The following is a 27318-nucleotide window of genomic DNA, read 5'->3' on the forward strand; positions in this document are numbered from 1 at the left end:
CAAACAAAACGCCATTTCTGCCCAGCTGAAATCTGTTGTAATTTACTGTTATTCCAAGTCTTCTGCAATGCTTTCTTCTATGATGATATTCTTTAATTCTGTATGTTTAGGCTGAGAGTTATAGACCGTAAAAACGAGGAATAAACTACAGAAGTGTGGCTCCTGCTGCCCATGAGAAAACACGGCCTTGAGTCTTGTGTTAGAATATAAATCAAACTGTTTATTTATGTAAAGTCACGCCAAACACATGCTGCAAAGTGAAGGTCAGGGACGCATAAAGGCATAAAATATCAGACAGTATTTTAAAAACTGTGGACCTATGTCAGTTCAGGGGTAGCTGCTGTGAGTATTACCCCCTAATGAGTGACCCCCATGAGAACAGCATCAGTTTTAGAGTTAAAACAGTAGAGATACAGGAATATAAAAGTTATTACACATCAAATTATTAAACATTTGATTGTGGCAAAGCCTGTTCAGAGAAAACTAAAAGGCTGATTTGTACCAAATTGAACTTGAGCTGTTGGAAGCCATGAAAGAACGAGTGAAAATGGGGATTTTTGGGCTATCAAGACCCCGAAAAGTACTTTTTTCATAAGCCCCATGTGGACAGCATCAGTTTTAGAGTTAAAACAGTAGAGATACAGGAATATAAAAGTTATTACACATCAAATTATTAAACATTTGATCGTGGCAAAGCCTGTTCAGAGAAAACTAAAAGGCTGATTTGTACCTAATTGAACTTGAGCTGTTGGAAGCCATGAAAGAACGAGTGAAAATGGGGATTTTTGGGTCTATCAAGACCCTGAAAAGTACTTTTTTCATAAGCCCCATGTGAACAGCATCAGTTTTAGAGTTAAAACAGTAGAGATACAGGAATATAAAAGTTATTACACATCAAATTATTAAACATTTGATTGTGGCAAAGCCTGTTCAGAGAAAACTAAAAGGCTGATTTGTACCAAATTGAACTTGAGCTGTTGGAAGCCATGAAAGAACGAGTGAAAATGGGGATTTTTGGGTCTATCAAGACCCTGAAAAGTACTTTTTTCATAAGCTTTATATGAATAACGTGTACCATGTGATTTAATTAATGCCCATTTTAAAGGAAAAGCAGCAGAAGAAGAATTTAACAGAACAAAGCAGCTGCAGCCACAGGAATACTCCTTGTATAAGAGTAAGTTTTAGATGCATATAAAAGGATTATAGAACAAATTCAAAGTACCATTATCAAGTGGCTGTATAGGTGAACTTCTCGGTATCTTGAGGGAAGACGAGCAGCAATTATTCCACTTCTTCTGCTCGTTCTTTCACTTGGATGCAGAGGAGCGGCCCACGAAAGACACTCTGATGCCAACGTTTCAAAAGTCCATAAAGCAGCCTTTTTACTGCTCAGTCTGGCTGAAGTCGTAGCAGAAGTTGTAGCTGCTGGGGGGTTTGGGGACGGCCGGGGCTCGCTCTGGGATGGGAACGTTCTCCAGATCCAGGAGGCGGAGTTTGATCTCCATCGACAGGAGGATCTCCAGCTCGCTGCGCATGGACTCGCTGCTCATCTCTCGGCCCAGGAGGACGCTCAGTCCGTCTGTCCACAGGCAGAACTGACAGACGGGATAAAACATCAGCGTGTCGGCTCATAAAAACGGAAGTAAAGAAGAAACGTGGGGATGTAACTGAGTCCAGACTCACATCGGTCCTGGAGGGGGCGATGAAGTTCAGGCTGTCCTCTTCCACATCATAGGTGATGCTAAATGCCAGATCCAGCACGTCCTGCAGCAGAAAAGCAGTGAGGCTTCTCATTTGTTACGTCTAGAGACAGCAGATGAATGTGGCCACAGGAAAGATAAGGAGCACAGCTGACCTTACTCTGTTTGCCTTTATTCTCCTTCATGTGAGGGCAGTCTTTTCCCGTCAGCAGGCCTTTGATGTCTGCGACTGGAACTGAAGGAGGAAGAGTAACGGACAGAGAAATCAGATGTTTGATTTTCATGAAGAAATCACTGGAATGCCTGTAGAGGATGGCTGAGCTCCTCCCCCCATCCATCTCTACGGCTGAGCTCCTCACCCCATCCATCTCTACGCCTGAGCTCCTCACCCCATCCATCTCTACGCCTGAGCTCCTCACCCCATCTATCTCTATGGCTGAGCTCCTCACCCCATCTATCTCTACGCCTGAGCTCCTCACCCCATCCATCTCTACGCCTGAGCTCCTCACCCCATCCATCTCTACGCCTGAGCTCCTCACCCCATCTATCTCTATGGCTGAGCTCCTCACCCCATCCATCTCTACGCCTGAGCTCCTCACCCCATCTATCTCTATGGCTGAGCTCCTCACCCCATCTATCTCTACGCCTGAGCTCCTCACCCCATCTATCTCTATGCCTGAGCTCCTCACCCCATCCATCTCTACGGCTGAGCTCCTCACCCCATCTATCTCTACATCTGAGCTCCTCACCCCATCCATCTCTATGGCTGAGCTCCTCACCCCATCTATCTCTATGGCTGAGCTCCTCACCCCATCCATCTCTATGGCTGAGCTCCTCACCCCATCTATCTCTACATCTGAGCTCCTCACCCCATCCATCTCTACGCCTGAGCTCCTCACCCCATCTATCTCTACATCTGAGCTCCTCACCCCATCTATCTCTACGCCTGAGCTCCTCACCCCATCTATCTCTATGCCTGAGCTCCTCACCCCATCTATCTCTACAGCTGAGCTCCTCACCCCATCCATCTCTACGGCTGAGCTCCTCACCCCATCCATCTCTACGGCTGAGCTCCTCACCCCATCTATCTCTATGGCTGAGCTCCTCACCCCATCCATCTCTACGCCTGAGCTCCTCACCCCATCTATCTCTATGGCTGAGCTCCTCACCCCATCCATCTCTACGCCTGAGCTCCTCACCCCATCTATCTCTATGGCTGAGCTCCTCACCCCATCCATCTCTACGCCTGAGCTCCTCACCCCATCTATCTCTATGGCTGAGCTCCTCACCCCATCTATCTCTACGCCTGAGCTCCTCACCCCATCCATCTCTACGCCTGAGCTCCTCACCCCATCTATCTCTACAGCTGAGCTCCTCACCCCATCTATCTCTATGCCTGAGCTCCTCACCCCATCTATCTCTATGCCTGAGCTCCTCACCCATCTCTATGGCTGAGCTCCTCCCCCATCTCTATGGCTGAGCTCCTCACCCCATCCATCTCTACGCCTGAGCTCCTCACCCCATCCATCTCTACGGCTGAGCTCCTCACCCCATCCATCTCTACGCCTGAGCTCCTCACCCCATCCATCTCTACGCCTGAGCTCCTCACCCCATCTATCTCTACGCCTGAGCTCCTCACCCCATCCATCTCTATGCCTGAGCTCCTCACCCCATCCATCTCTACGCCTGAGCTCCTCACCCCATCTATCTCTATGCCTGAGCTCCTCACCCCATCTATCTCTATGGCTGAGCTCCTCACCCCATCTATCTCTATGGCTGAGCTCCTCACCCCATCTATCTCTATGCCTGAGCTCCTCACCCCATCCATCTCTACGGCTGAGCTCCTCACCCCATCTCTATGCCTGAGCTCCTCACCCCATCTCTACGCCTGAGCCCAGCCACCCTGGGGAAGAAAAAGCATTTCTTCCACCTGTATCCGCGCCCTAATGCCTACATCTTGAGAGCGTAAGTGAGGGTTGGAACGAGGATAGAGCAGTAAACTGCACCATCCTTATGACTGTGGATGAAGCCCCGATCCGTCTGAACATCTCTCGCTCCAGCCTGCTATCACTCATGAACGAGATCCAGAGAAACTTAATCTCCTTTAACTGAGGCAGCGACTCATTCCCAACCCAGAGACAGCACTCCACCCTTTTCTGGTTGAGAACCAGCCGACTCTCATCCCGGCCGCTTCACGCTCAGCCCTGAACTGCACCAGCGCCGACTTCCCTCAGGCCACAGCTCTTTGAAAATGGTCCGTTCAGATTCCATGTTCCCAACTTACCCCAGAATCAGAAAATTCTCCTGAAGGTGTGAGTTAGAGAGCTCAGGGACAGGGGACTCCGCTCAGCAGGTCTGTCAGGCTCCGCCAGTGGATCCAACTCACCACCACTGGACTGGAAAGAGTATGATTGCCACCTTTCATGTGGGAGATCTGGATGAGATACTACCTCCAGTAGGGGTCCTTAGGGCCTGAGGCAAGACCCCCTTACCCTATCTGTAAGTTGCTTTGGATAAAAGCGTCTGCTAAATGCATAAAACATAAATATAAACCACTAAGTGATATGTTGACAGCTTCACTTCACCCAGAGGTCCAGGACATACGGCATAAAAAAGGTCTGAAGACACAACTTCAAAGTCATCATCTACCTTTGGCCTCAGGCAGCCCGGTACCAGATTTTCTTATGCACCTTATGCCCAAACAGGATGTTGGACAATCCAAGACTAGCACAGAAGCCCAATGGATCCAACTCACCACCACTGGAAGGGTAGTGGTAAGATTGCCACCTTTCATATGGGAGATCTGGATGAGATACTACCTCCAGTAGGGGTCCTTAGGGCCTTAGGCAAGACCCCTTTACCCTACCTGTAAGTCGCTTTGGATAAAAGCGTCTGCTAAATGCATAAACATAAATATAAACCACCAGCTCCGCCCCTCACTTCATCCAGAGGTCCAGGACATACGGCATAAGAAAGGTCTGAAGACACAACTTCAAAGTCTATCATCTACCTTTGGCCTCAGGCAGCCCGGTACCAGATTTGCTGATGCACCTTATGCCCAAACAGGATGTTGGACAATCCAAGACTAGCACAGAAGCCCAAAAACAAAGCATTAAATCAGGGAGGCCGTTCCTCCCAATCAAGCCTCTCCAGGTCACTCCGTCATTGCAGACTTATTGGAGTCAGTCCCTCCAGGACACCGACCGAAGGCTCCCAGAAGGCGGGTCCCGAAGGTAATCTGAACCGCTTTGGTCCAAACTCACAATCCTTCCTTCCTGCAACTCACAGCCGCAGCGAGGCGACCTTCTGGGGCTCGTGAGAATGCTAAAAGTGATGCTATTTCATATTTTATGCTATTTTACCATGAAGTGACGTCTCAACTTTTTGATAAAAACTATTATTACCTCAAGAACATTTTAGTTTAGTTTTTTTCTCAGTGAGGACATTTCAATTCTGGTTCATGCAACCTGCGTCTCATGCTCATTTTGCACTCTGATGCCTGGAATATCATCCCAAGCATACACATCTGCATTAATATTAACACATCTGCCTCTTTGTTCACATCTGTCCAGCTTCTACTCACTCTTTTTTTGCAGTGTTTCTATCGGTGGACTTTCTGCGTCGTCCTCCACGTCGTCGTAGTGAAGCATTTTGTGATTGGGCGACAGGCGGCAGTACCACAGTTTATCTGAAGGGGAGGGAACAAATGCATCAGACAATCAGAAGTGTTGATCTGACAAAGCCCGGGCTGCAGTGTGCATCTGTCCTCACCCTGTCTGCGCCGGCTACTGATTTTCCTGAACATGGTTCCCTGACACAGTCTGTTGAGCCTCTGCTGCCGGATCAGCTCGAGCAGCTCTGGTTTGAGCCGCTCTTTGAGTTCACTGGAGAGAAAAACACAAACGTAATCAATAAAATGCTCTGTCACATGGGATTAGTGTCAGGAAACTTCAGCTTGCTAAAAGAGGTGCAAACCCACAATCAAACAGTAATGAGCTAATTTAAGGCTAAAGAGTTGCTGGGATCATATTCAGCATTATTAAAGGACTTAAATCAGATTTAGGGCACAGCTCAGACAATAAAGCTAGTCTTCAAACTGCTGCACACTGTCTGGTCAGCTGGTTTCATGGGGTGGAAACAATGTGGATCTGAAACAGAGCGGGGGGTCATGCTCCAGAACAGTCAACACTCACTTTTCTAACAATATTATTTCCTAATCTCTGTGAAGCCAACTTACAGTACAAGTGTTTGTAAGAACAAACAGATAAGAAAAGAAAGCCTCAGAAAAAGAAAGTTGACCCTCTTTCAGTTCTAAAGCTTAACGTCTCGGGACATAAAGAGAAAAACATCCTTTCCAGGACTTAAAATGGGGTAAATGGAAGCTCAGAATAACAACACATGACATTTTACACTGTTTCAGAACATTTATCAAACAAAACCGAGACAAAAAGCAGAAACAGTGTGTGAAAAATGATGTTTTCTGTATGATGCTATCAGTCTCTCTCATGGTTCTGGAGGAATCTCGGCCCTCTTCTCTCCAGCGCTGCTTCAGCTCATTGAGGTTTGCAGCTTTGGTTTCTGCACAGCTCTCTTAAGGTCCCACCACAGCATTTCAGTCAGGCTGAGGTCTGGACTCTGACTGGACCATTGCAACACCTTGATTCTTCTCTTTTTCCCACATTCTGCTGTAGATCTGCTGCTGTGTTTGGGATCTTTGTCCTGTTGATGAGCCAGTTTCAGCCCAGCTTTAGCTGTGGGACAGATGGCCTCACATTTGACTCTAGAATACTTTGGTATCCAGAGGAGTTCATGGTGGACTCAATGACTGCAAGGTGCCCAGGTCCTGTGGCTGCAGAACCAGCCCAGATCATCAGCCCTCCACCACCGTGCTTGACAGCTGGTATGAGGTGTTTGTGCTGATATGCTGTGTTTGGTTTCCTCCAAACGTGCTGCTGTGCATTAGGACCAAACATCTCCACTTTGCTCTGGTCTGTCCAAAGGACATTGTTCCAGAAGTCTTGAGCTTTGTTCAGATGCAGCTTTGCAAACCTAAGCTGTGTTGCCATGTTCTTTTTAGAGAGAAGAGGCTTTCTCCTGCAGCCCTTCCAAACAAGCCATCCTTGTTCAGTCTTTTTCTAACTGTGCTGCCATGACCTTTAACCTTTAACATGCTAACTGAGGCCTGTAGAGTCTGAGATGTAGCTCTGGGCTTCTTCACCTTGGGGTGACCTTTAACCTTTAACATGCTAACTGAGGCCTGTAGAGTCTGAGATGTATGACCTTTAACCTTTAGCATGCTAACTGAGGCCTGTAGAGTCTGAGATGTAGCTCTGGGCTTTTTCACCTTGGGGTGACCTTTAACCTTTAACATGCTAACTGAGGCCTGGAGAGTCTGAGATGTAGCTCTGGGCTTCTTCACCTTGGGGTGACCTTTAACCTTTAACATGCTAACTGAGGCCTGTAGAGTCTGAGATGTAGCTCTGGGCTTCTTCACCTTGGGGTGACCTTTAACCTTTAGCATGCTAACTGAGGCCTGTAGAGTCTGAGATGTATGACCTTTAACCTTTAACATGCTAACTGAGGCCTGTAGAGTCTGAGATGTAGCTCTGGGCTTTTTCACCTTGGGGTGACCTTTAACCTTTAACATGCTAACTGAGGCCTGTAGAGTCTGAGATGTAGCTCTGGGCTTTTTCACCTTGGGGTGACCTTTAACCTTTAACATGCTAACTGAGGCCTGTAGAGTCTGAGATGTAGCTCTGGGCTTCTTCACCTTGGGGTGACCTTTAACCTTTAACATGCTAACTGAGGCCTGTAGAGTCTGAGATGTAGCTCTGGGCTTTTTCACCTTGGGGTGACCTTTAACCTTTAACATGCTAACTGAGGCCTGTAGAGTCTGAGATGTAGCTCTGGGCTTCTTCACCTTGGGGTGAACTTGCTGGGACGTCCACTCCTGGGAAGATTGACAGCTGTCCTGAATGTTTTCCACTTGTGAATAATCTTTCTCTCTGTAGAATGATGGACTCCAGATAGTCTGGAAATGGCCTTATAACCCTTCCCAGACTGATGGGCAGCAGCAGCTGCTTCTCTGAGATCATTGCTGATGTCTTTCCTCCTTGGCATCATGTTAAACTGACAGAACTCCTGCTTTTATGGAGCTGCTCACACTGACTGAGGATCAGTTAATCAGTTTAATTTTATTATGGCTGCTTCTTACCTTCTTAATTCTTATGGAAGCAGCAAAAACCTACTTTTTCACACACTGCTTCTGCAACTTCTATGCAGTTAAATAAATAATGACAGTATAATATGTGCTGTTGCTCATCTGAGGCTGTATTTACTGAATATAGCTTCACATCCAGCATTACGTAAACCGCCCGATACTCACAGCACGGGTGGAGCGAGCGTCTCCTCCTGATGCAGCCGCTCTGTCTGCCGCAGCTTCAGGATCTCGCTGTAGTTCAGAGCGTTAACTTTGTTCTTGAAGAGCTCCAACGACGTCGGCTTACTGGACAGCGTCCTGGTGATCTGCTCCCTCACCACCTGCATCACCTGAGGAGGATGATGATTACAAATACTGTGTTTGAAGGAGAAATAACCAGTCAGGAAGTGTTGGAGAGGAATGTTTAGTTGAAATTAGTTCATCTTTAATTAGCTTGAATGTAACACTTTGGTTTGGTTTGATGATGCCTTCAAAAACAAAGCTTCACGGACCAAAGTTAGACCCATTTAATGTTTATCAGAAGGCAGTAGATAATGAGTGAATGGGAATTAATAAGCAATGATGTTTATTTATTATAATAATTTAGCATTTTCTTGCAATGAAAGCAGAGATTGGCAGCATCTGCACTTTTCTCAAGGACAAAAAAAGCTTATTTTTCATGTAATAATGTGTTAGTTTAACTAAATATCCTGAAAAATTGTCATTTTTTCATCTTGAGAGGAAACAAGTTATCGATTATTATCAGAATGGATCCATAACTGAAGGAGCTGAGGCATAAAGGTGGTTTTGTTTGATGCATTTCTGTTATTAGAGCTGAAAACAAGACAGTGACTAACTAACATCTCTCTGTTTCAGCTGCTCAAATAAATAAAGAGATGGTGGCTTAAATGGACCTTAATCACAGCAAAATGAGCCTTTCTCCATCTTCAGATAACAGAATAATAAGCTTGATAACGTTCATTTCCTGCTTCTGCTTCCAAGAAGTAACTTCTGTGGCTGCTTTCAGGTAAAATGCTTATTTTAGGCATGAGAAACGTTACCAAAATTAAACATTTCCAGCATCTCCTTTGATTTTTTTTACAGTTGGAGACCAGAAAATCTGATTTCCGAGCTGCCATCAGAGGCCTATCTCCTGTGACTGGTTCAAACTCAGACTAATATCAGTTGAATAGAGTTAAATATGTTGTAGGTTAGTAGATTAAATGAAAAGAAGAACCTTTGTTCTCTGTTAATAGAAGCAGGTCAGATGGATCCATCAGTCTGTCGGGTTAGTCCTTCACCGCCTCTCCTCTGCTTCTGGTGAATCATTCCTTCTGATTTACACCCTTCAGCTATAATTCAGTGCAAGAGTCAACTCCTTCCTGGTTCACACTGTCCAGTTAGGCTCCCACATTTGTCTTTTTGCAGCACAGAACCCAGTCAATGATCGCTGTGATCGCCACAAACTCAGTACAAAACGAACAAAAATGTCCAAAACAAGTGTTTAAAGGCTGAACCGCTGTGTTTTCTCTCCTGTCAAAGGGACGCTCACCCAGAGAGACGTGGGTGGGGGACAGTAGTGGTTAAAATATATGACTTTCTCAGTCGTAAATAGTGGAAAATCTATATATTGATCTATAACACAGCAAGCTAACTGCAGTCGGTCCAGCTCCAGCTTAACTCCACTGACCTAGATCATCCTTACTCACACCCAATTTCACAGATTGTTCCCAATCAGTGGCTAAAGTGTTGGATCAGCCATTCAATAAAGCTCTGTCCGCACTTCTCTACACAAAGATCAGTGGAAATGCAACAAGCTAAACTCACATGTTTTCTTGTTAAAGGTAGAAGGCAACAACATGTTGTCTGGCAGCACTAAAAAAGACTCCAGTCATTCCATAATGAAGCTGCTGCAGCTTCACACCATGTTTACACTGTTATGACGTCCTAAATCCCATTTTATTCAACATTTGGATTGTGAAATGTCACCTTTTACGGACATTTCAGCCTCTAAGAATGAAGAAAAAACAGGCTGTGGAGCACTGAATGTTACAGTAAATATTAAAACCACTGAAACTTGAAGCAAAAAGAACGCCACAGACGCAGTCTTACCTCCATTTCTGCTCCTTCTCACCAAATTACGCTGAAAATGCTAAGTTCAAACTCCACCTACGGAGCTGTAGAGATCACCTCTGTGACGGGAGGGGTGCCGGCCTTTGGCTGTTTTGTAAACAGACTCCCTGATACTCCCACACATGCACAATCCCTCTGTCATTCAGCTGTGGCCAATGGGAGCGATGGCGGGCAGCTGTTCCCTAAAACCCTGCAGCGCATGTGTGTGGAGGATGTCCGCCACCCCCGGGGGGGTCCAAATCTGCAGAAATACATCCATGTGACTGGATGGAGGGGATGCCAGCGTGTGGAAGTGCAAATATTTTCCATTCTACGTCCAATAAAGCCTAAGTTTGGAATATCTTCTTTCTTTTTCTGTGGAATCTCCACCTCTCGGCCTCCTCCAGTCCAGCCCTGGCCTTTTCTCCGTCTCATATTGTTTCCAGAGGTTTTATGCCCCCCCCCCTGTTGTTGTGTAATTACTGCTGATGCCCTGGGCGCTTTGTTTTCCCCGTTTCCTTCTCCCTCTGATTCTGCCGCTCACCACGCTTCTCTTTGTGCACGTAATGCCCCTTTGTCCTTGCCCCAGAGCACCCTGGGTAGTGAGCAAAAACAAAAGGCCGCTCTGCTGCCCTGGCGCTCCGTAAAGGTCAGGAGGTCGCTGAGTTTTATGACTATTGGGATGACAGACGGTTGAGTGAGACGCTGAAATGTGTTTCGGGCGTCTCCTCCTGTCAGGATGTTTGGATTCTCCAGATTTGTGCATTAGGACCAAACATCTCCACTTTGCTCTGGTCTGTCCAAAGGACATTGTTCCAGAAGTCTTGAGCTTTGTTCAGATGCAGCTTTGCAAACCTAAGCTGTGCTGCCATGTTCTTTTTAGAGAGAAGAGGCTTTCTCCTGCAGCCCTTCCAAACAAGCCATCCTTGTTCAGTCTTTTTCTAACTGTGCTGTCATGACCTTTAACCTTTAACATGCTAACTGAGGCCTGTAGAGTCTGAGATGTAGCTCTGGGCTTTTTCACCTTGGGGTGACCTTTAACCTTTAACATGCTAACTGAGGCCTGTAGAGTCTGAGATGTAGCTCTGGGCTTTTTCACCTTGGGGTGACCTTTAACCTTTAACATGCTAACTGAGGCCTGTAGAGTCTCAGATGTAGCTCTGGGCTTTTTCACCTTGGGGTGACCCTTAACCTTTAGCATGCTAACTGAGGCCTGTAGAGTCTGAGATGTATGAACTTTAACCTTTAACATGCTAACTGAGGCCTGTAGAGTCTGAGATGTAGCTCTGGGCTTTTTCACCTTGGGGTGATCTTTAACCTTTAACATGCTAACTGAGGCCTGTAGAGTCTGAGATGTAGCTCTGGGCTTCTTCACCTTGGGGTGAACTTTAACCTTTAGCATGCTAACTGAGGCCTGTAGAGTCTGAGATGTAGCTCTGGGCTTCTTCACCTTGGGGTGACCTTTAACCTTTAACATGCTAACTGAGGCCTGTAGAGTCTGAGATGTAGCTCTGGGCTTCTTCACCTTGGGGTGACCTTTAACCTTTAGCATGCTAACTGAGGCCTGTAGAGTCTGAGATGTAGCTCTGGGCTTTTTCACCTTGGGGTGACCTTTAACCTTTAGCATGCTAACTGAGGCCTGTAGAGTCTGAGATGTAGCTCTGGGCTTTTTCACCTTGGGGTGACCTTTAACCTTTAGCATGCTAACTGAGGCCTGTAGAGTCTGAGATGTAGCTCTGGGCTTTTTCACCTTGGGGTGACCTTTCACCTTTAACATGCTACCTGAGGCCTGTAGAGTCTGAGATGTAGCTCTGGGCTTTTTCACCTTGGGGTGACCTTTAACCTTTAGCATGCTAACTGAGGCCTGTAGAGTCTGAGATGTAGCTCTGGGCTTTTTCACCTTGGGGTGACCTTTCACCTTTAACATGCTAACTGAGGCCTGTAGAGTCTGAGATGTAGCTCTGGGCTTCTTCACCTTGGGGTGACCTTTGACCTTTAACATGCTAACTGAGGCCTGTAGAGTCTGAGATGTAGCTCTGGGCTTTTTCACCTTGGGGTGACCTTTAACCTTTAACATGCTAACTGAGGCCTGTAGAGTCTGAGATGTAGCTCTGGGCTTTTTCACCTTGGGGTGACCTTTAACCTTTAACATGCTAACTGAGGCCTGTAGAGTCTGAGATGTAGCTCTGGGCTTTTTCACCTTGGGGTGACCTTTAACCTTTAACATGCTAACTGAGGCCTGTAGAGTCTGAGATGTAGCTCTGGGCTTTTTCACCTTGGGGTGACCCTTAACCTTTAGCATGCTAACTGAGGCCTGTAGAGTCTGAGATGTATGAACTTTAACCTTTAACATGCTAACTGAGGCCTGTAGAGTCTGAGATGTAGCTCTGGGCTTTTTCACCTTGGGGTGATCTTTAACCTTTAACATGCTAACTGAGGCCTGTAGAGTCTGAGATGTAGCTCTGGGCTTCTTCACCTTGGGGTGAACTTTAACCTTTAGCATGCTAACTGAGGCCTGTAGAGTCTGAGATGTAGCTCTGGGCTTTTTCACCTTGGGGTGACCTTTAACCTTTAACATGCTAACTGAGGCCTGTAGAGTCTGAGATGTAGCTCTGGGCTTTTTCACCTTGGGGTGACCTTTAACCTTTAACATGCTAACTGAGGCCTGTAGAGTCTGAGATGTAGCTCTGGGCTTCTTCACCTTGGGGTGAACTTGCTGGGACGTCCACTCCTGGGAAGATTGACAGCTGTCCTGAATGTTTTCCACTTGTGAATAATCTTTCTCTCTGTAGAATGATGGACTCCAGATAGTTTGGAAATGGCCTTATAACCCTTCCCAGACTGAGTTTGTGGGAATCTGTTTTAATCTAAAAGCCTTTTGTGGAAGATAATCATCCTAAACGATCAGAATGATCGCTGCTGACAACCCAAATGCGTAAAATAAATAACTAAATATACTAAAACATGATTTAATGATTCACATAAGTGGATTTGAGGTCTAATTACTCCACGGGAAGCTCAGAGTTCCTGTCACAGGACTCAGTAAACAGGCCATGGCAGCTCGGATCTGAAATTCCCCGCGTCATCACTTTACACTCGCAGTGTAAAACAAGCCAATGAGCCAAAATCAACGCTTTATTCGCTTCCTCCAGCTGTTTTATGCATGTGAATGGAAAGAAATCTAATCTCAAATGCATGTTTTCTGTGAGCATATTCAAGTAAGGAAAGTTTAAAGTTAATATGGGCCGTGGTAAGGTGATTATACGCATTTAAACCATCTGAATTGGACTGGCCGACAGATATAAAGGCATCAATGCAGTAGAAATATGACGTATTCTATCCTTTCAGGGCTGTCAGGGAGTCAGGATATAAAAAATAATCCTTTAAATTAGTTTTTTTGTTAATGAATTACATTAAAATATGAGTAAGAGTCCAACACAGGTGTTTTTAAGGTCTTTGTTCCTTTTCTTTACTTTTATTATTATTAATTATCATATGTTCCTGTTTTTGTCTCTCGTACCTTCAGTTAATCTGTAACTTTGTGTTTTGCAGCTGCCTAAAACAGGTCTCTCTTGCAAATGAGACCCTGGGGCTCAGTGAGATTTTACCTGTAGAAATAAAGGTTAATAAATAAAAAATTAACAGACAGGACATGCTGTATTCTACCTTGGGCCGTGGTAAGGTGATTATACGCATTTAAACCATCATAAAGGCATCTCTGCAGTAGAAATATGACGTATTCTATCCTTTCAGGGCTGTCAGGGAGTCAGGATATCAAAAATAATTAGTTTTTTGTTAATGAATTACATTAAAAATATGAGTAAGAGTCCAACACAGGTGTTTTTAAGGTCTTTGTTCCTTTTCTTTAATTTTATTATTATTAATTATCATATGTTATCATGTTTTTGTCTCTTGTACCTTCAGTTAATCTGTAACTTTGTGTTTTGCTGCTGCCTAAAACAGGTCTCTCTTGCAAATGAGACCCTGGGTCTCAGTGAGATTTTACCTGTTTTAATAAAGGTTAATAAATAAAAAATGAACGGACGGGACATGCTGTATTCTACCTTGGGCCGTGGTAAGGTGATTATACGCATTTAAACCATCATAAAGGCATCTCTGCAGTAGAAATATGACGTATTCTATCCTTTCAGGGCTGTCAGGGAGTCAGGATATCAAAAATAATCCTTTAAATTAGTTTTTTGTTAATGAATTACATTAGAAATATGAGTAAGAGTCCAACACAGGTGTTTTTAAGGTCTGCGTTCCTATCTGAATGGACAGGACTTGCTGTATTCTACCTTGTCGAAGTCCTCCTGCGTGGCTCTCATCTCCTTCCAGGTCTTGTTGAGCAGCTGAATACAAACACAGAAAAGCTCCTCCATCAGCCGATCCTGACTGAAGAAGATGGGGTGGTAGTCGGATCCCGTCTCCGAGGCTGTGAAAAATGAAGGATTTTCAGCTTAAGAGCCGGTTTGAGCAGAAGAAACAAAGAAAGCGGGCAGCAGCAGGATTGAATTGAACCTACGTGGCTCTCCGATGCGAAGGATTTCACACAGGATGAGCGTGAGCTGGATGCTGCTTCTGGCAAATGGACACTCGTGTTTGTCCTCCCTGCTGCTGTTCTCCAGGACAAACTGCAACAAATCACAGATGCAGGAGAAGAAAGATTCAAAAGAAAGAGGAAAAACCCTGAGAGAAGACTGTATCTAGAGAAACTGGAGTCTTTAAACTGCTGAGACAGCAGCAGGTGAATCCTGCTCACCCTGCTGTAGGCGTCAGGATAGCGGGTGGCAAAATAATGCATGGTGTCCAAAGCTAAAAGACCAGGGGGCGTTCGCTCCAGGTCCTGACCGGGATTACTGTTGTTCTGAAAGAAAAGGAGCAAATGAACAAGCCAAGAAGTTCACAGTAAACAGGGCAAGTTTGAGGAGAGGATGCTTACAGAAAAGCCCAATTTCTTGAACTCTTTGGCGCAGAGTGAGCGCCGTCTCTCGTGACTCAGGCTGTTCTCGCTTTCTGTCTCAAAAGCCGCTTGCCGCAGTTCGTGAAGCATGTCTCTCTGTCCCTGCAGCGCCGGAGAAAAGTGAGAAATAAATGGAGCTGGGACAGTTAGAAGGTTCAAATGGTCAGCTGGCAATGGATATTCTGCATTTCTGTCAGTGTCTGTAGTGATTCTGGGCCAGATAGTAGCTGATTAACCTTTGCTGCTAATCAAAATCTGTAATTAAAAGAAATGGCTGACCTACAACATGCAAAATGAAGAAAATGATTAGGAAATCTAACTGTCTGAGGCGCCCTGAGCTCAGCTGGTTGAGCAGGTGTCCAGAGGCTTTAGTCCCTAAACCCAGCAGGCCCAGATTGGAGTCCTGGTCTGAGGTTCTTCCCCCTCTCTCTCTGCCCCCTTTCCTGTCTCCCACCATCAGGGAACCAGGAAGTTAAATACAGCTTACCTGGGTGTAGCAGTCCAGAGCTGTCCTCATGCGAGGCTCCAGGTGATTCAAGGTAACCGACTGTAGGACATAGAGGTAGTGGGCCATTTCGTCTAGAACCGAACCAGAACTGTGGATGATGTTCTGCAAAAAAAATCCATTTTAATAGACTTTAATGTTTAATTACTTCCTGAAAACTCTCTGAAATGTGAAAAAGAGTGAAACTCACCTTATAAATGTACTGACGGAGATTATTCTTATTCAGAAATGCAAACATTTCCTGGGAAACAGAAGCCAAAGAACAAGGAAACAGATGTTTAAGTTGAGCGCAGAGACACATTTCTGACATGAGGTGGCGGTAAAGTCAGCGGCGGAACAAAGGATGGTGTGAGGGACTTTGACCGTTACATGGTACATGCATCTCTGACTCATTTACTGATAAGAAGGGTGGATTTGTTGACCTATTGTAAAATGTGTGAGTATATGTGCCAGAAACAAAGCGAGCCCGAGAGAAAGGAGATGGAGAAATGAATGAAGGAGCTGTTTCTGAGCAATGATAGAGGAGCAGAAAGCCTCAGCTGTCAGGAAGAAAATCTGGATGGTTTACAAATGTGCTGACTTTGCAAATAACCAAACATTTCCAAATCAAATAATAAACCTGGTCTACAGATATAAAGATTCTTCTCACTGTTCCTTCCTCGCTGCTTTTTACTCATTTCTGCTGCTTTTAAATGTCCAAAATCAACACAAAAACACTCCTGAAGGAGCTCATCTAACTATTCTTATTGTGCTTTTCTTATTTATTCTTATTTTCATCACGTCCCATCTGCTGTGCACTCATTCTGTAATAGTTCCAGCTGTGAGAATGCATCCTCCTCTGTTAGAAAATGCAAGAAAATCCAGAAAACCTCCAGATTTCTGGTAAAATATCAACAGAAGAATAAGCCAGACCAGGCTCTCTTTTCCTTTCGTTGAACTGAGGAAACGCTGGAAGTTATCTGGAAGTTAGACATTCAGGAAGTGGTTTTCAGTGCTTTAGAAGGTGAGGAACAGACTGAAGCCGCACCTGTCTGTCTGTGTCTCCGGCTGTTTGTAGTAAGGCCATAAGAAGGGCCATGGCTTTGGTTTGTATCTGCTGATTTGTCCTGAAAACAAGTGCAAGAGAAGAGATGAAAGTATGAGGAATTAATGCATCTAAAGTCGATGCTTCTTCTTATCACCTTTCAATCTCACAGCAACACAGAGGTGCTGCTTTCACTTTAATTTAATCAGATCATAAACATAAGTAATCAGTTTCCATCTGTGTTCATCCTCTGTCTCTCACAGAAGGATCTGCTTGCTCTGGAGGAGCAGATTTTCTGCTAAATCAGATGCGCTTCATGGTCTCAGATAAATAAAGAGACTGAAAAAAGCGGCTGATCTGAGTTTATCACATAAATCTGTAAAAAGCAAGGAAAGGATGCCACAGATCTTTAAGAGAAAAGATGTCTAATAAATTTTAAATATTAAATTAATTTAGATTTATTCACTTACACCTGCAGGTGAGCAATGAGCCTCTCCATGGTGACTTCCTGTTTGACCTTCGGGAAAAGGTTGTGGCTGCTCTGCACCATGCTCTCCAGGATGTCCAGGGACACCTGCTGAATTGATGCATCGGTTGCCTTGGCGTTGACGAAGCTGGCGATCTGAGTGGAGGCAAAGAAGGAAGGAGGGAAGACAGAAGAGGAGAAAGCAGCTGCAGTCACTTGGAGCTGAAAAAGTCTGGCAGATAGCAGAGAGAAGGTGGAAGATAAGGAACCTTCTTGATGAAGACATCAGAGAGGTTCTCCCATGACACTATCCCATGTTCCATCAGCTCCATGAAACCCGTCAGAGTGTGCGTCATGATCACATTACTCCTGAACGATGAGGACACAAACAGAGACTTTTTAAAGGCACAAACATCCCTAAAAGCTAAAAAAAAGCTTTTTATTCTTCTGATTTACCACATGAGCAGATATATGTGCAGGAACCAGCTATATCCGTACTTACTCGCTTGATTTCTCCACTATTTTGACCAATAAGAGGTGCCCGTCTCGGCTGATGAATTCCTGAGCGAAGGTCACATCTGTGGAAACACCCGCGAGTTCCTTCAGCGAATCACAGCGCACGCCTGAGTCCGAGCTCTGGATACCTTTGTACAGGTCCTCTGCACAGCGGCCCTGAGTTCAGCGGCACAGAAACATGTTCCTCTTACCCACAACTCCCGGAAAGTGTGTTATTTGCAGGTGCAAACATGGATCAGGGTGAACTAATAACTGCTACTAAATGTTTCCATCACTTGTTCTTCGGTCCTGCAGAGCAGCTTCCAGGGATTTCATCCCTTTCCTTCAACCTGAGGGGCTGGAGATGTTACCTTCGATTACAGCTCAATTCAGCCATTTAACTGGGATTTAACCTCGTCCCACATGCACTGAAGCGGAAAACGGTCTCTGTGGGAGAGCATCGAACACGTAAGAATCGCTAAATTAACCTCACAGACGTTGTCTTTAAGTTTAAGTTGAATGTTGATTTTGTCGGATGACGCTGAGGTCATAAAGTTTTATTTTATCAGAGCAGAGGGACGGTCTGGAAATACTTTCAGGCTGCTTTTGATCACAATCTCTGCCACATTTAAGAAAGATCAGACCATACCTAACCCAACATGAGAAAGATCAGACCATACCTAACCCAACATGAGAAAGATCAGACCATCTCTAACCCAACATAAGAAAGATCAGACCATACCTGACCCAACATGAGAAAGATCAGACCATCTCTAACCCAACATAAGAAAGATCAGATGGTGCAGGCCATGGTCATCTCCCACCTTGACTCCTGCAACGCTCTCCTAACTGGTTTCCTAACTGGTCTCCTAACTGGTTTCCTAACTGGTCTCCTAACTGGTTTCCTAACTGGTCTCCTAACTGGTCTCCTAACTGGTCTCCTAACTGGTTTACTAACTGGTCTCCTAACTGGTCTCCTAACTGGTTTACTAACTGGTCTCCTAACTGGTCTCCTAACTGGTCTCCTAACTGGTTTCCTAACTGGTCTCCTAACTGGTCTCCTAACTGGTCTCCTAACTGGTTTACTAACTGGTCTCCTAACTGGTCTCCTAACTGGTCTCCTAACTGGTTTACTAACTGGTCTCCTAACTGGTCTCCTAACTGGTCTCCTAACTGGTTTCCTAACTGGTTTCCTAACTGGTCTCCTAACTGGTTTCCTAACTGGTCTCCTAACTGGTCTCCTAACTGGTTTCCTAACTGGTCTCCTAACTGGTTTCCTAACTGGTTTCCTAACTGGTCTCCTAACTGGTCTCCTAACTGGTTTCCTAACTGGTCTCCTAACTGGTCTCCTAACTGGTTTCCTAACTGGTCTCCTAACTGGTCTCCTAACTGGTCTCCTAACTGGTCTCCTAACTGGTTTCCTAACTGGTTTCCTAACTGGTCTCCTAACTGGTTTCCTAACTGGTCTCCTAACTGGTTTCCTAACTGGTCTCCTAACTGGTCTCCTAACTGGTCTCCTAACTGGTTTACTAACTGGTCTCCTAACTGGTCTCCTAACTGGTTTACTAACTGGTCTCCTAACTGGTCTCCTAACTGGTCTCCTAACTGGTTTCCTAACTGGTCTCCTAACTGGTCTCCTAACTGGTCTCCTAACTGGTTTACTAACTGGTCTCCTAACTGGTCTCCTAACTGGTCTCCTAACTGGTTTACTAACTGGTCTCCTAACTGGTCTCCTAACTGGTCTCCTAACTGGTTTCCTAACTGGTTTCCTAACTGGTCTCCTAACTGGTCTCCTAACTGGTTTCCTAACTGGTTTCCTAACTGGTCTCCTAACTGGTCTCCTAACTGGTTTCCTAACTGGTTTCCTAACTGGTCTCCTAACTGGTCTCCTAACTGGTTTCCTAACTGGTCTCCTAACTGGTCTCCTAACTGGTTTCCTAACTGGTCTCCTAACTGGTTTCCTAACTGGTTTCCTAACTGGTCTCCTAACTGGTTTCCTAACTGGTCTCCTAACTGGTCTCCTAACTGGTCTCCTAACTGGTTTACTAACTGGTCTCCTAACTGGTCTCCTAACTGGTTTACTAACTGGTCTCCTAACTGGTCTCCTAACTGGTCTCCTAACTGGTTTCCTAACTGGTCTCCTAACTGGTCTCCTAACTGGTCTCCTAACTGGTTTACTAACTGGTCTCCTAACTGGTCTCCTAACTGGTCTCCTAACTGGTTTACTAACTGGTCTCCTAACTGGTCTCCTAACTGGTCTCCTAACTGGTTTCCTAACTGGTTTCCTAACTGGTCTCCTAACTGGTCTCCTAACTGGTTTCCTAACTGGTTTCCTAACTGGTCTCCTAACTGGTCTCCTAACTGGTTTCCTAACTGGTTTCCTAACTGGTCTCCTAACTGGTCTCCTAACTGGTTTCCTAACTGGTCTCCTAACTGGTCTCCTAACTGGTTTCCTAACTGGTCTCCTAACTGGTTTCCTAACTGGTTTCCTAACTGGTCTCCTAACTGGTCTCCTAACTGGTTTCCTAACTGGTCTCCTAACTGGTCTCCTAACTGGTTTCCTAACTGGTCTCCTAACTGGTCTCCTAACTGGTCTCCTAACTGGTCTCCTAACTGGTTTCCTAACTGGTTTCCTAACTGGTCTCCTAACTGGTCTCCTAACTGGTTTCCTAACTGGTCTCCTAACTGCTCTCCTAACTGGTTTCCTAACTGGTTTCCTAACTGGTCTCCTAACTGGTCTCCTTACTGGTCTCCTAACTGGTCTCCTAACTGGTTTCCTAACTGGTCTCCTAACTGGTCTGCAGCCTGTGAAACCTCTGCAGATGGTCCAGAACGCGGCGGTGCGTCTGGTCTTGGATCAGCCTAAAAGAACACGTCCCCCCTCTGTTCATTGAGCTCCTCTGGCTGCCCTTAGCATCAGATCCAAGTCCCTGATGTTAGCTACAAAGAGCTTAATGGAACGGCTCCATCTCCTTGAATGCTCTTGCAAAGGCTTCTGTCCCAACTGGGTCCCTCCGTTGGTCCCAGGATTGTCGTCTAGCAGCTCCTACACCACGCCTAAGACAATCCAAACTCTGTTCATGTGTCGTCCCACGATGGTGGAATGACCTACCGAGCGCTACCAGAACAGGGGCGTCCCTGTCTATCTTCAAGAAGCTCCTGAAAACCCAGCTCTAAGAGAGCATCTCCTATCCCAGCACTTACCTTGTACTTCCCTACCCCCTCTATCTCTGCACTTTATCTTTCTGCACTTCCTTCTATGCCTGCACCCTATCTCTACTCTGTCCCCTCTGACAGAGTCGGACTCCTGGGTTCCTTCTATGGAGCTTATTGTTAGCTTATTGTTAGCTTATTGTTATCTTATTGTTAGCTTATTGTTAGCTTATTGTTATCTTATTGTTAGCTTATTGTTAGCTTATTGTTAGCTTATTGTTATCTTATTGTTAGCTTATTGTTAGCTTATTGTTATCTTATTGTTAGCTTATTGTTAGCTTATTGTTATCTTATTGTTATCTTATTGTTAGCTTATTGTTATCTTATTGTTAGCTTATTGTTATCTTATTGTTAGCTTTTTATAAAGCTGTTATATCTTCATTTGTAAGTTGCTTTGGATAAAAGCGTCTGATAAATACAGAAACAGAAACATAAACACATTTAGCCGTCTGACAGAAGCAGAAAATATGTGTATGAGAGCAGGTTCATTTCCAATAAACACTCAGACTCTACTGTTGAACATATAAGAGTGATTTGATCCCAAATTTGATCCCTAACATGTCTGCAAACATATTAAAAGTCTAGTTTTGGTCAAACTAACAGCATTTTGTTATGTTCCCATGCAACAGCTTTCTCCTCACAGTGGACTCGTGAACCTTTACCAAAGTAAAAGCACCCTTTTGTTGCTTAAAAGTTAGCCCAGAGTTGGTTTTTGTCCCAGCTGCTAATCCTACCGGGTCACACATGGTTGCTTTATTTCATTCTCTTAATGCACTTCATTAAGGACTTTTCAGGTCATACTTATGCAGAAAGACATCAAGTTCTGCAGGATTCTGGCACCACTGTGGTCTCTGTGTTCTGCTGCATGCTAATAAAATACTGACATTAGAACAAAAGACAGCGTGAATGTGGGAAGGGGGAGGTGAGAAACAGAAGTGGCCAGTTGCTTCTAGACTCACCGGTGCCTTGGTCAGACGCAGAATGCAGCCGTTCTTAATTTCCAGACGGTTCTACAACAAATACACACACAAAGAGGTTAAAACAAAGCCCAGCTTCAGCCTGAGCTACTTTAATACCAAATTACCACAATACCACAGGGCAGACAGGGTATATGCACAGTATAGATTCAGCACAGAGGCAAATAAAGTCCCCTTTCAACCCATAATAACTACAAATAGTCAATGAAAGAGAACAGTTATAGGACAGGTTATTTATTTTAAGGGGAAAATGACTTCTTCCAGGTAGAATTATTCAGCTGGAAAGTTCAGGAGGCAAAGTCAGCTCTGCACCTTCAGACCGAGACTTAGAAAAAGTCTCTTTTGTGAGAGAAAATGCATTTATTCAGGTCTATCACTCTAAAAGGTGGCAACATTTCAAAGGTTACCAAACAGAATAAGAGTCAGATTTCTGTTGAAAGCAGGAAATACTAAGAGTCATTATTTCACTGCAAGATGAAGGCAAATGTTCCACAGACTCATCAAGAAGCTGCTCTTAAACTGAAACATCTGTGCTTCAAAGCCTGAAAACTAAAGTCTTTCTAGGAAATACAAGACAGGCTACGAGTAAAAGCCTTTCACACGAGAATGAAAGTTTCACTAAACTGTATCACATTAAAAGAAAAGTGGCTCTGAGTATGTAGCTCAGAGAGGGGGGGGGGCTTCTTAAAAGGTCTCCTGTCACAAAGAAGTTGAGTGAGCTCCAGCTGCATTTCTGTCATTTTTGACCTACTTTCTGCTGCTTCTGGACTCGAGGGAAACAAGGCGGACAAAGAGCTGACAGAGCAGCGATTAACTGCCTTAAATATCATCTTAAAGAGCTCAATCTGCAGAACTGACTCGGATCTGTTTGCTCAAAAGTCTCAGCATCGATTAAAAAAAGTGCTTAATCTGTACCTGCACCCCTTTACTTCTGTTTCTTTTCTACATTTTGCATTTCTGCTTCAGTATTTCTAAAAGCAAACATGCAGAAGAAGGCATTCTGCGATCAAAGATCTAACTTATTGATTTAATATTGAATTAAATCTCTTTAATTAGGACTAAAGAGTATGAAAAAGGTGCTTAATCTGTACCTGCACCCCTTTACTTCTGTTTCTTTTCTACATTTTGCATTTCTGCTTCAGTATTTCTAAAAGCAAACACACAGAAGAAGGCATTCTGCGATCAAAGTTCTAACTTATTGATTTAATATTGAATTAAATCTCTTTAATTAGGACTAAAGAGTATGAAAAAGTGCTTAATCTGTACCTGCATCCCTTTACTTCTGTTTCTTTTCTACATTTTGCATTTCTGCTTCAGTGTTTCTAAAAGCAAACACACAGAAGAAGGCATTCTGCAGTGAAAGTTCTAACTTATTGATTTAATATTGAATTAAATCTCTTTAATTAGGACTAAAGAGTATGAAAAAAGTGCTTAATCTGTACCTGCACCCCTTTACTTCTGTTTCTTTTCTACATTTTGCATTTCTGCTTCAGTATTTCTAAAAGCAAACACACAGAAGAAGGCATTCTGCGATCAAAGTTCTAACTTATTGATTTAATATTGAATTAAATCTCTTTAATTAGGACTAAAGAGTATGAAAAAAGTGCTTAATCTGTACCTGCATGCCTTTACTTCTGTTTCTTTTCTACATTTTGCATTTCTGCTTCAGTGTTTCTAAAAGCAAACATGCAGAAGAAGGCATTCTGCGATCAAAGATCTAACTTATTGATTTAATATTGAATTAAATCTCTTTAATTAGGACTAAAGAGTATGAAAAAGTGCTTAATCTGTACCTGCATCCCTTTACTTCTGTTTCTTTTCTACATTTTGCATTTCTGCTTCAGTATTTCTAAAAGCAAACACACAGAAGAAGGCATTCTGCGATCAAAGATCTAACTTATTGATTTAATATTGAATTAAATCTCTTTAATTAGGACTAAAGAGTATGAAAAAAGTGCTTAATCTGTACCTGCATGCCTTTACTTCTGTTTCTTTTCTACATTTTGCATTTCTGCTTCAGTATTTCTCAATCTGCAGAACTGACTCGGATCTGTTTGCTCAAAAGTCTCAGCATCGATTCAGAGGAACGTAAAATGTTAATATTGATTTGTGTGGAGTGAGACCGACCGATTCAGTGATGTACATCTGCACTCCGTCCGCATACTGCAGGGCGTAGTTCTCGGGACCGGCCAGATTCCAGCTAAATACAGGCAAAACGTCAGGTCAACACATGCAAATCACTGATAACCAGGGCAAATATTGACCAGATGGAGGAACTTACCCATCACACACCTCCTTTATAACAGCAGACAGGGGCTTTTTCTGCAGAAACACAACAGAAACAGTCAGATGCACAGAAAGAACATCCCCCGGCACACCTGCTGCATTCATGTGGGCCATAAGGACGACACTCTACTACTGGAGCATTTCCTGAGCTCCTGCTTCCGTAATGACATGCTCTTACGGGCTCTTGGTACCGCAGCTATTCCCGCTGGCTGCAAACCTTGAGAGGAAACCCTTCAGCTCCCCAACACTTTCTGAACAACATTACCCCTGGTGCCAGGATCCCATTTTGCATGTAAATAAAAGCCAGACTGCTTCCATGTCTGACTCTCAGCTATCCTGCTATTAGTGGTCAACCCTGCGGTTCCACAGTCAAAATGTGTTCAGGTTCTGCGGTCCACCAAGTGGATGGCCTGTTATTAGTGGCAGCCAAGAGGGTCAACCAATCAGAAGTGTTCGGAGGAAATCTGTGAGCCAATGGGAGACTTTTTCAGCCAAACAGAATTGGTTGTGATCTAAAATAAACCCATTTTAAGTAAAGAACGGCTCTTTTATTATTGCTTTTTACTCCAAAGCAACAGTCTTTGACTCTTGAAATGTGGCGATTCACTTAAGATCAACACAAAGGCCGGTTAATGTACCAGAATAGAGCGAAAGAAAAAGCGAAACTTTGTGTTTTCACTTCAGTTTTCAAATGTCTAATTCATTATCTGGATGTTCAAACACTGACTTTACAGTAACTTTGGCTCTAACACAGACACACCCATCTTTCTCTGTCTGTTTAAGTTCAAACTCATGCTGCAAAAGGAAGTACTACTTCCTCAAAGTTTCTGGGAAACACATGGAAAACTTCCCCACAATCACATTTGGTTAAAGACGAATTGAACTAGTGGGAGAGTGTTAAATCTCTTTAAATTAGGACTAAAGAGTATGAAAAAAGTGCTTAATCTGTACCTGCATCCCTTTACTTCTGTTTCTTTTCTACATTTTGCATTTCTGCTTCAGTATTTCTAAAAGCAAACATGCAGAAGAAGGCATTCTGCAGTGAAAGTTCTAACTTATTGATTTAATATTGATTAAATCTCTTTAATTAGGACTAAAGAGTATGAAAAAAGTGCTTAATCTGTACCTGCATGCCTTTACTTCTGTTTCTTTTCTACATTTTGCATTTCTGCTTCAGTATTTCTAAAAGCAAACACACAGAAGAAGGCATTCTGCAGTGAAAGTTCTAACTTATTGATTTAATATTGATTTAATCTCTTTAATTAGGACTAAAGAGTATGAAAAAAGTGCTTAATCTGTACCTGCATCCCTTTACTTCTGTTTCTTTTCTACATTTTGCATTTCTGCTTCAGTGTTTCTAAAAGCAAACATGCAGAAGAAGGCATTCTGCGATCAAAGTTCTAACTTATTGATTTATTGACCAGAGACACTTTGTCAGCACTTAAGCAGCAACGTTGTTGAGCTATTTTGAAAAGTCTCACGCAGTAGAAGCTGAAATAAACCACAGTGGAGGTGGAGACTGACACCCAAAAACCTCAGAACACTGACATCATCGCTGTATCTGAGCTCTGAGTGCAGTTCTAGCACAAGAATTCATTTTCTTGGACACTTAAAGGCGTCATAAACCGAAACCTAAGGCACAGAATCGATGATCCAACCCTTTATTGTGTGATTAAATTGGTCATTTCTGAGCTTTTCATAATGCTTCATATCAACAGATGAAAATGCATTGTGCAACACATGGAAGGTCAAAGGTCACCGGGCTTAAAGCAAGCGCTAATCTGCAGCTACTGTTGCTCAGTTTACTGCACTGAAGATATAATATGTTCCTGAACTCAGAGCTGCAGGTAGAGAAAGCTTTTGGTTCAGCAAAGCTCCCGAAAAAGCTCAAAACAAGGCCTCTTCTGTTGGGAAAAAACAGCAAAAAGTGTGTAAAACTATCAGGGTTTTCCATCGATGTTGTTCTCACTGTTTGTTTAAGTTTGCACAAAAGTTGTGGAGCAGAACAGGAGATGGAAATCTGCTGTTTCTACCTCCAAAACAGAACAAAATTTACAATATTCTAGTTTTTTACATCTGAAGCCATGCCTGGAGCGCTTGAATTGCCCCTGAAAAGGTCCTGAAAAGGCCCTGAAAAGGTCCTGAAAAGCCCCTGAAAAAGCCCTGAAAAGGCCCTGAAAAGGCCCTGAGGTCCCAAACATTTAACCTGGCAGCCCCCAGCAGGAGTATTACAAATGAATATATAATTAAGTTAAAGGCTGTTTGCGACCTTTCAATAAATCTGTGGACCACAGACATTAAGATCTCGTCAGATTCCTTATTTCTACACCGGGTAAAGCCTTTAAGTCAGGGTGTCTGGTTGTAAATGAAAGACTCCAGCTGGTATTCTGCCTGTTTCCTAAACAGTGTTTATGTTACTGGAACATCTGTAATGAAACCTGTTGAGCACGGATGAATTTACAGGGTGGAATCCACTAAATACTATTGATTTTTGTTCCAGGGGAGGCAGAATGATTGAACCAGCCATCAAAACATCAGTTAGAAACTTAAATTTCAAGATTTTGAGCCAGCTTTCAGCTTTAAGCCCATTTCTTTATGAATATAACCTGTTATTGTTCCTCTGAGGCTGTTTCTACTAGAGAACACCTGCAACTCGTCCCAAATGCAGGCCAAAAGGAACGTTTTTGCATGTGTTTTTTCCATCAGCTGCAGAAACATCGTGTTTATAGTCACATGGACTATAAAAGCTGTTCCCTCTATATGTCCAAAACGACATATACTCCAGTGAGTGCTTCTTTTGTAGTTTATTCACTCAAAACTAGAGGAAGAATTCACATTTCAGAGGATGAAAACCCAGCTGCTGCTGACCTGAAGCCAGTTTGGTTAAAACTCCTCCTTGTTTTGGGGGCTACCGACCTGCTGCTGCAGGTTTCTGTGCCACAGAACAACAAGGTCAAAGGTCACCAAAGGGCGACATATTCCCCTCGTGGCCCACTGTCAGAGCAAAGTCTGAGCAGGAGAGAATCTCTGTATTAAGACTGGAAGATGGTATCATTTCAGGGTGAAAGATTGGCTAATTTATCCACATTTTACTGGCATTTAGAGGTAAAAACAAGCACATTTAGACTTTTAAGCCTACGTTACCTGGTCCAGTTGTATGAGCTGGGGGTAGGCCCCAGGCATCTGGATGGCAATCTTCACGATGTCCTTCTGCTGTGGCATGTTGGCTCCTCTTGACTCCACCTCTCACCACGAGCTGTTGAAGATCCAGAGGGATAGTAATGATCTGTCCTTGACAATGAGACCAAATTGTGCTGCTATGGTACATTTCAGGCCTTCTATTGAAGCTGAGCCACAAACCTGAGCGTTAAACCTGTT

At 43.9% G+C, this 27318-nt stretch overlaps 1 protein-coding gene across 3 annotated transcripts; it reads right to left on the reverse strand.

The window, feature by feature from the left end:
• Positions 1-187: 187 nt before the first annotated feature.
• On the reverse strand, positions 188-27192 carry elmo3 (engulfment and cell motility 3). 3 transcript variants are annotated; one of them, XM_072385379.1, is made up of 20 exons: positions 27085-27192; positions 23936-23976; positions 23782-23854; positions 21637-21687; positions 17472-17641; positions 17239-17338; positions 16974-17125; positions 16507-16585; positions 15670-15720; positions 15462-15584; positions 14954-15076; positions 14774-14878; positions 14537-14645; positions 14310-14446; positions 8086-8249; positions 5472-5584; positions 5284-5388; positions 1856-1935; positions 1684-1764; positions 188-1595 (listed from the first exon to the last, which is right to left on the reverse strand). In XM_072385379.1, the coding sequence occupies exons 1-20, from the start codon at positions 27160-27162 to the stop codon at positions 1383-1385; spliced, it is 2148 nt and encodes a 715-aa protein (XP_072241480.1). In that variant the 5' UTR covers positions 27163-27192; the 3' UTR covers positions 188-1382. The 3 variants fall into 3 exon arrangements, 2 of the variants coding, with proteins under 2 accessions (XP_072241480.1, XP_072241481.1); XR_011915786.1 differs by having other exon boundaries at positions 1432-1595; positions 1861-1935; XM_072385380.1 differs by lacking the exons at positions 14310-14446; positions 14537-14645; positions 14774-14878; ... (9 more) ...; positions 23936-23976; positions 27085-27192 and adding an exon at positions 10012-10034.
• Positions 27193-27318: the final 126 nt, after the last annotated feature.

Source organism: Leuresthes tenuis, unplaced genomic scaffold (assembly GCF_036924035.1).
Source record: "Leuresthes tenuis unplaced genomic scaffold, fLeuTen1.0.hap1 SCAF_5, whole genome shotgun sequence".
In the NCBI taxonomy this organism is placed as follows: domain Eukaryota; kingdom Metazoa; phylum Chordata; class Actinopteri; order Atheriniformes; family Atherinopsidae; genus Leuresthes; species Leuresthes tenuis.

What these genes read in the sequence shown, in the direction of transcription:
- elmo3 (XM_072385379.1), bottom strand. Translation starts at nt 27,162, where the DNA reads ATGCCACAGCAGAAGGACATCGTGAAGATTGCCATCCAGATGCCTGGG. An exon ending in CTCATTGCTCACCTGCAGGT is followed by an intron (nt 16,586 to 16,973) that starts GTAAGTGAATAA and finishes ACTTGTTTTCAG; the next exon opens with GACAAATCAGCAGATACAAA. An exon ending in ATCCTGACGCCTACAGCAGG is followed by an intron (nt 14,646 to 14,773) that starts GTGAGCAGGATT and finishes GATTTGTTGCAG; the next exon opens with TTTGTCCTGGAGAACAGCAG.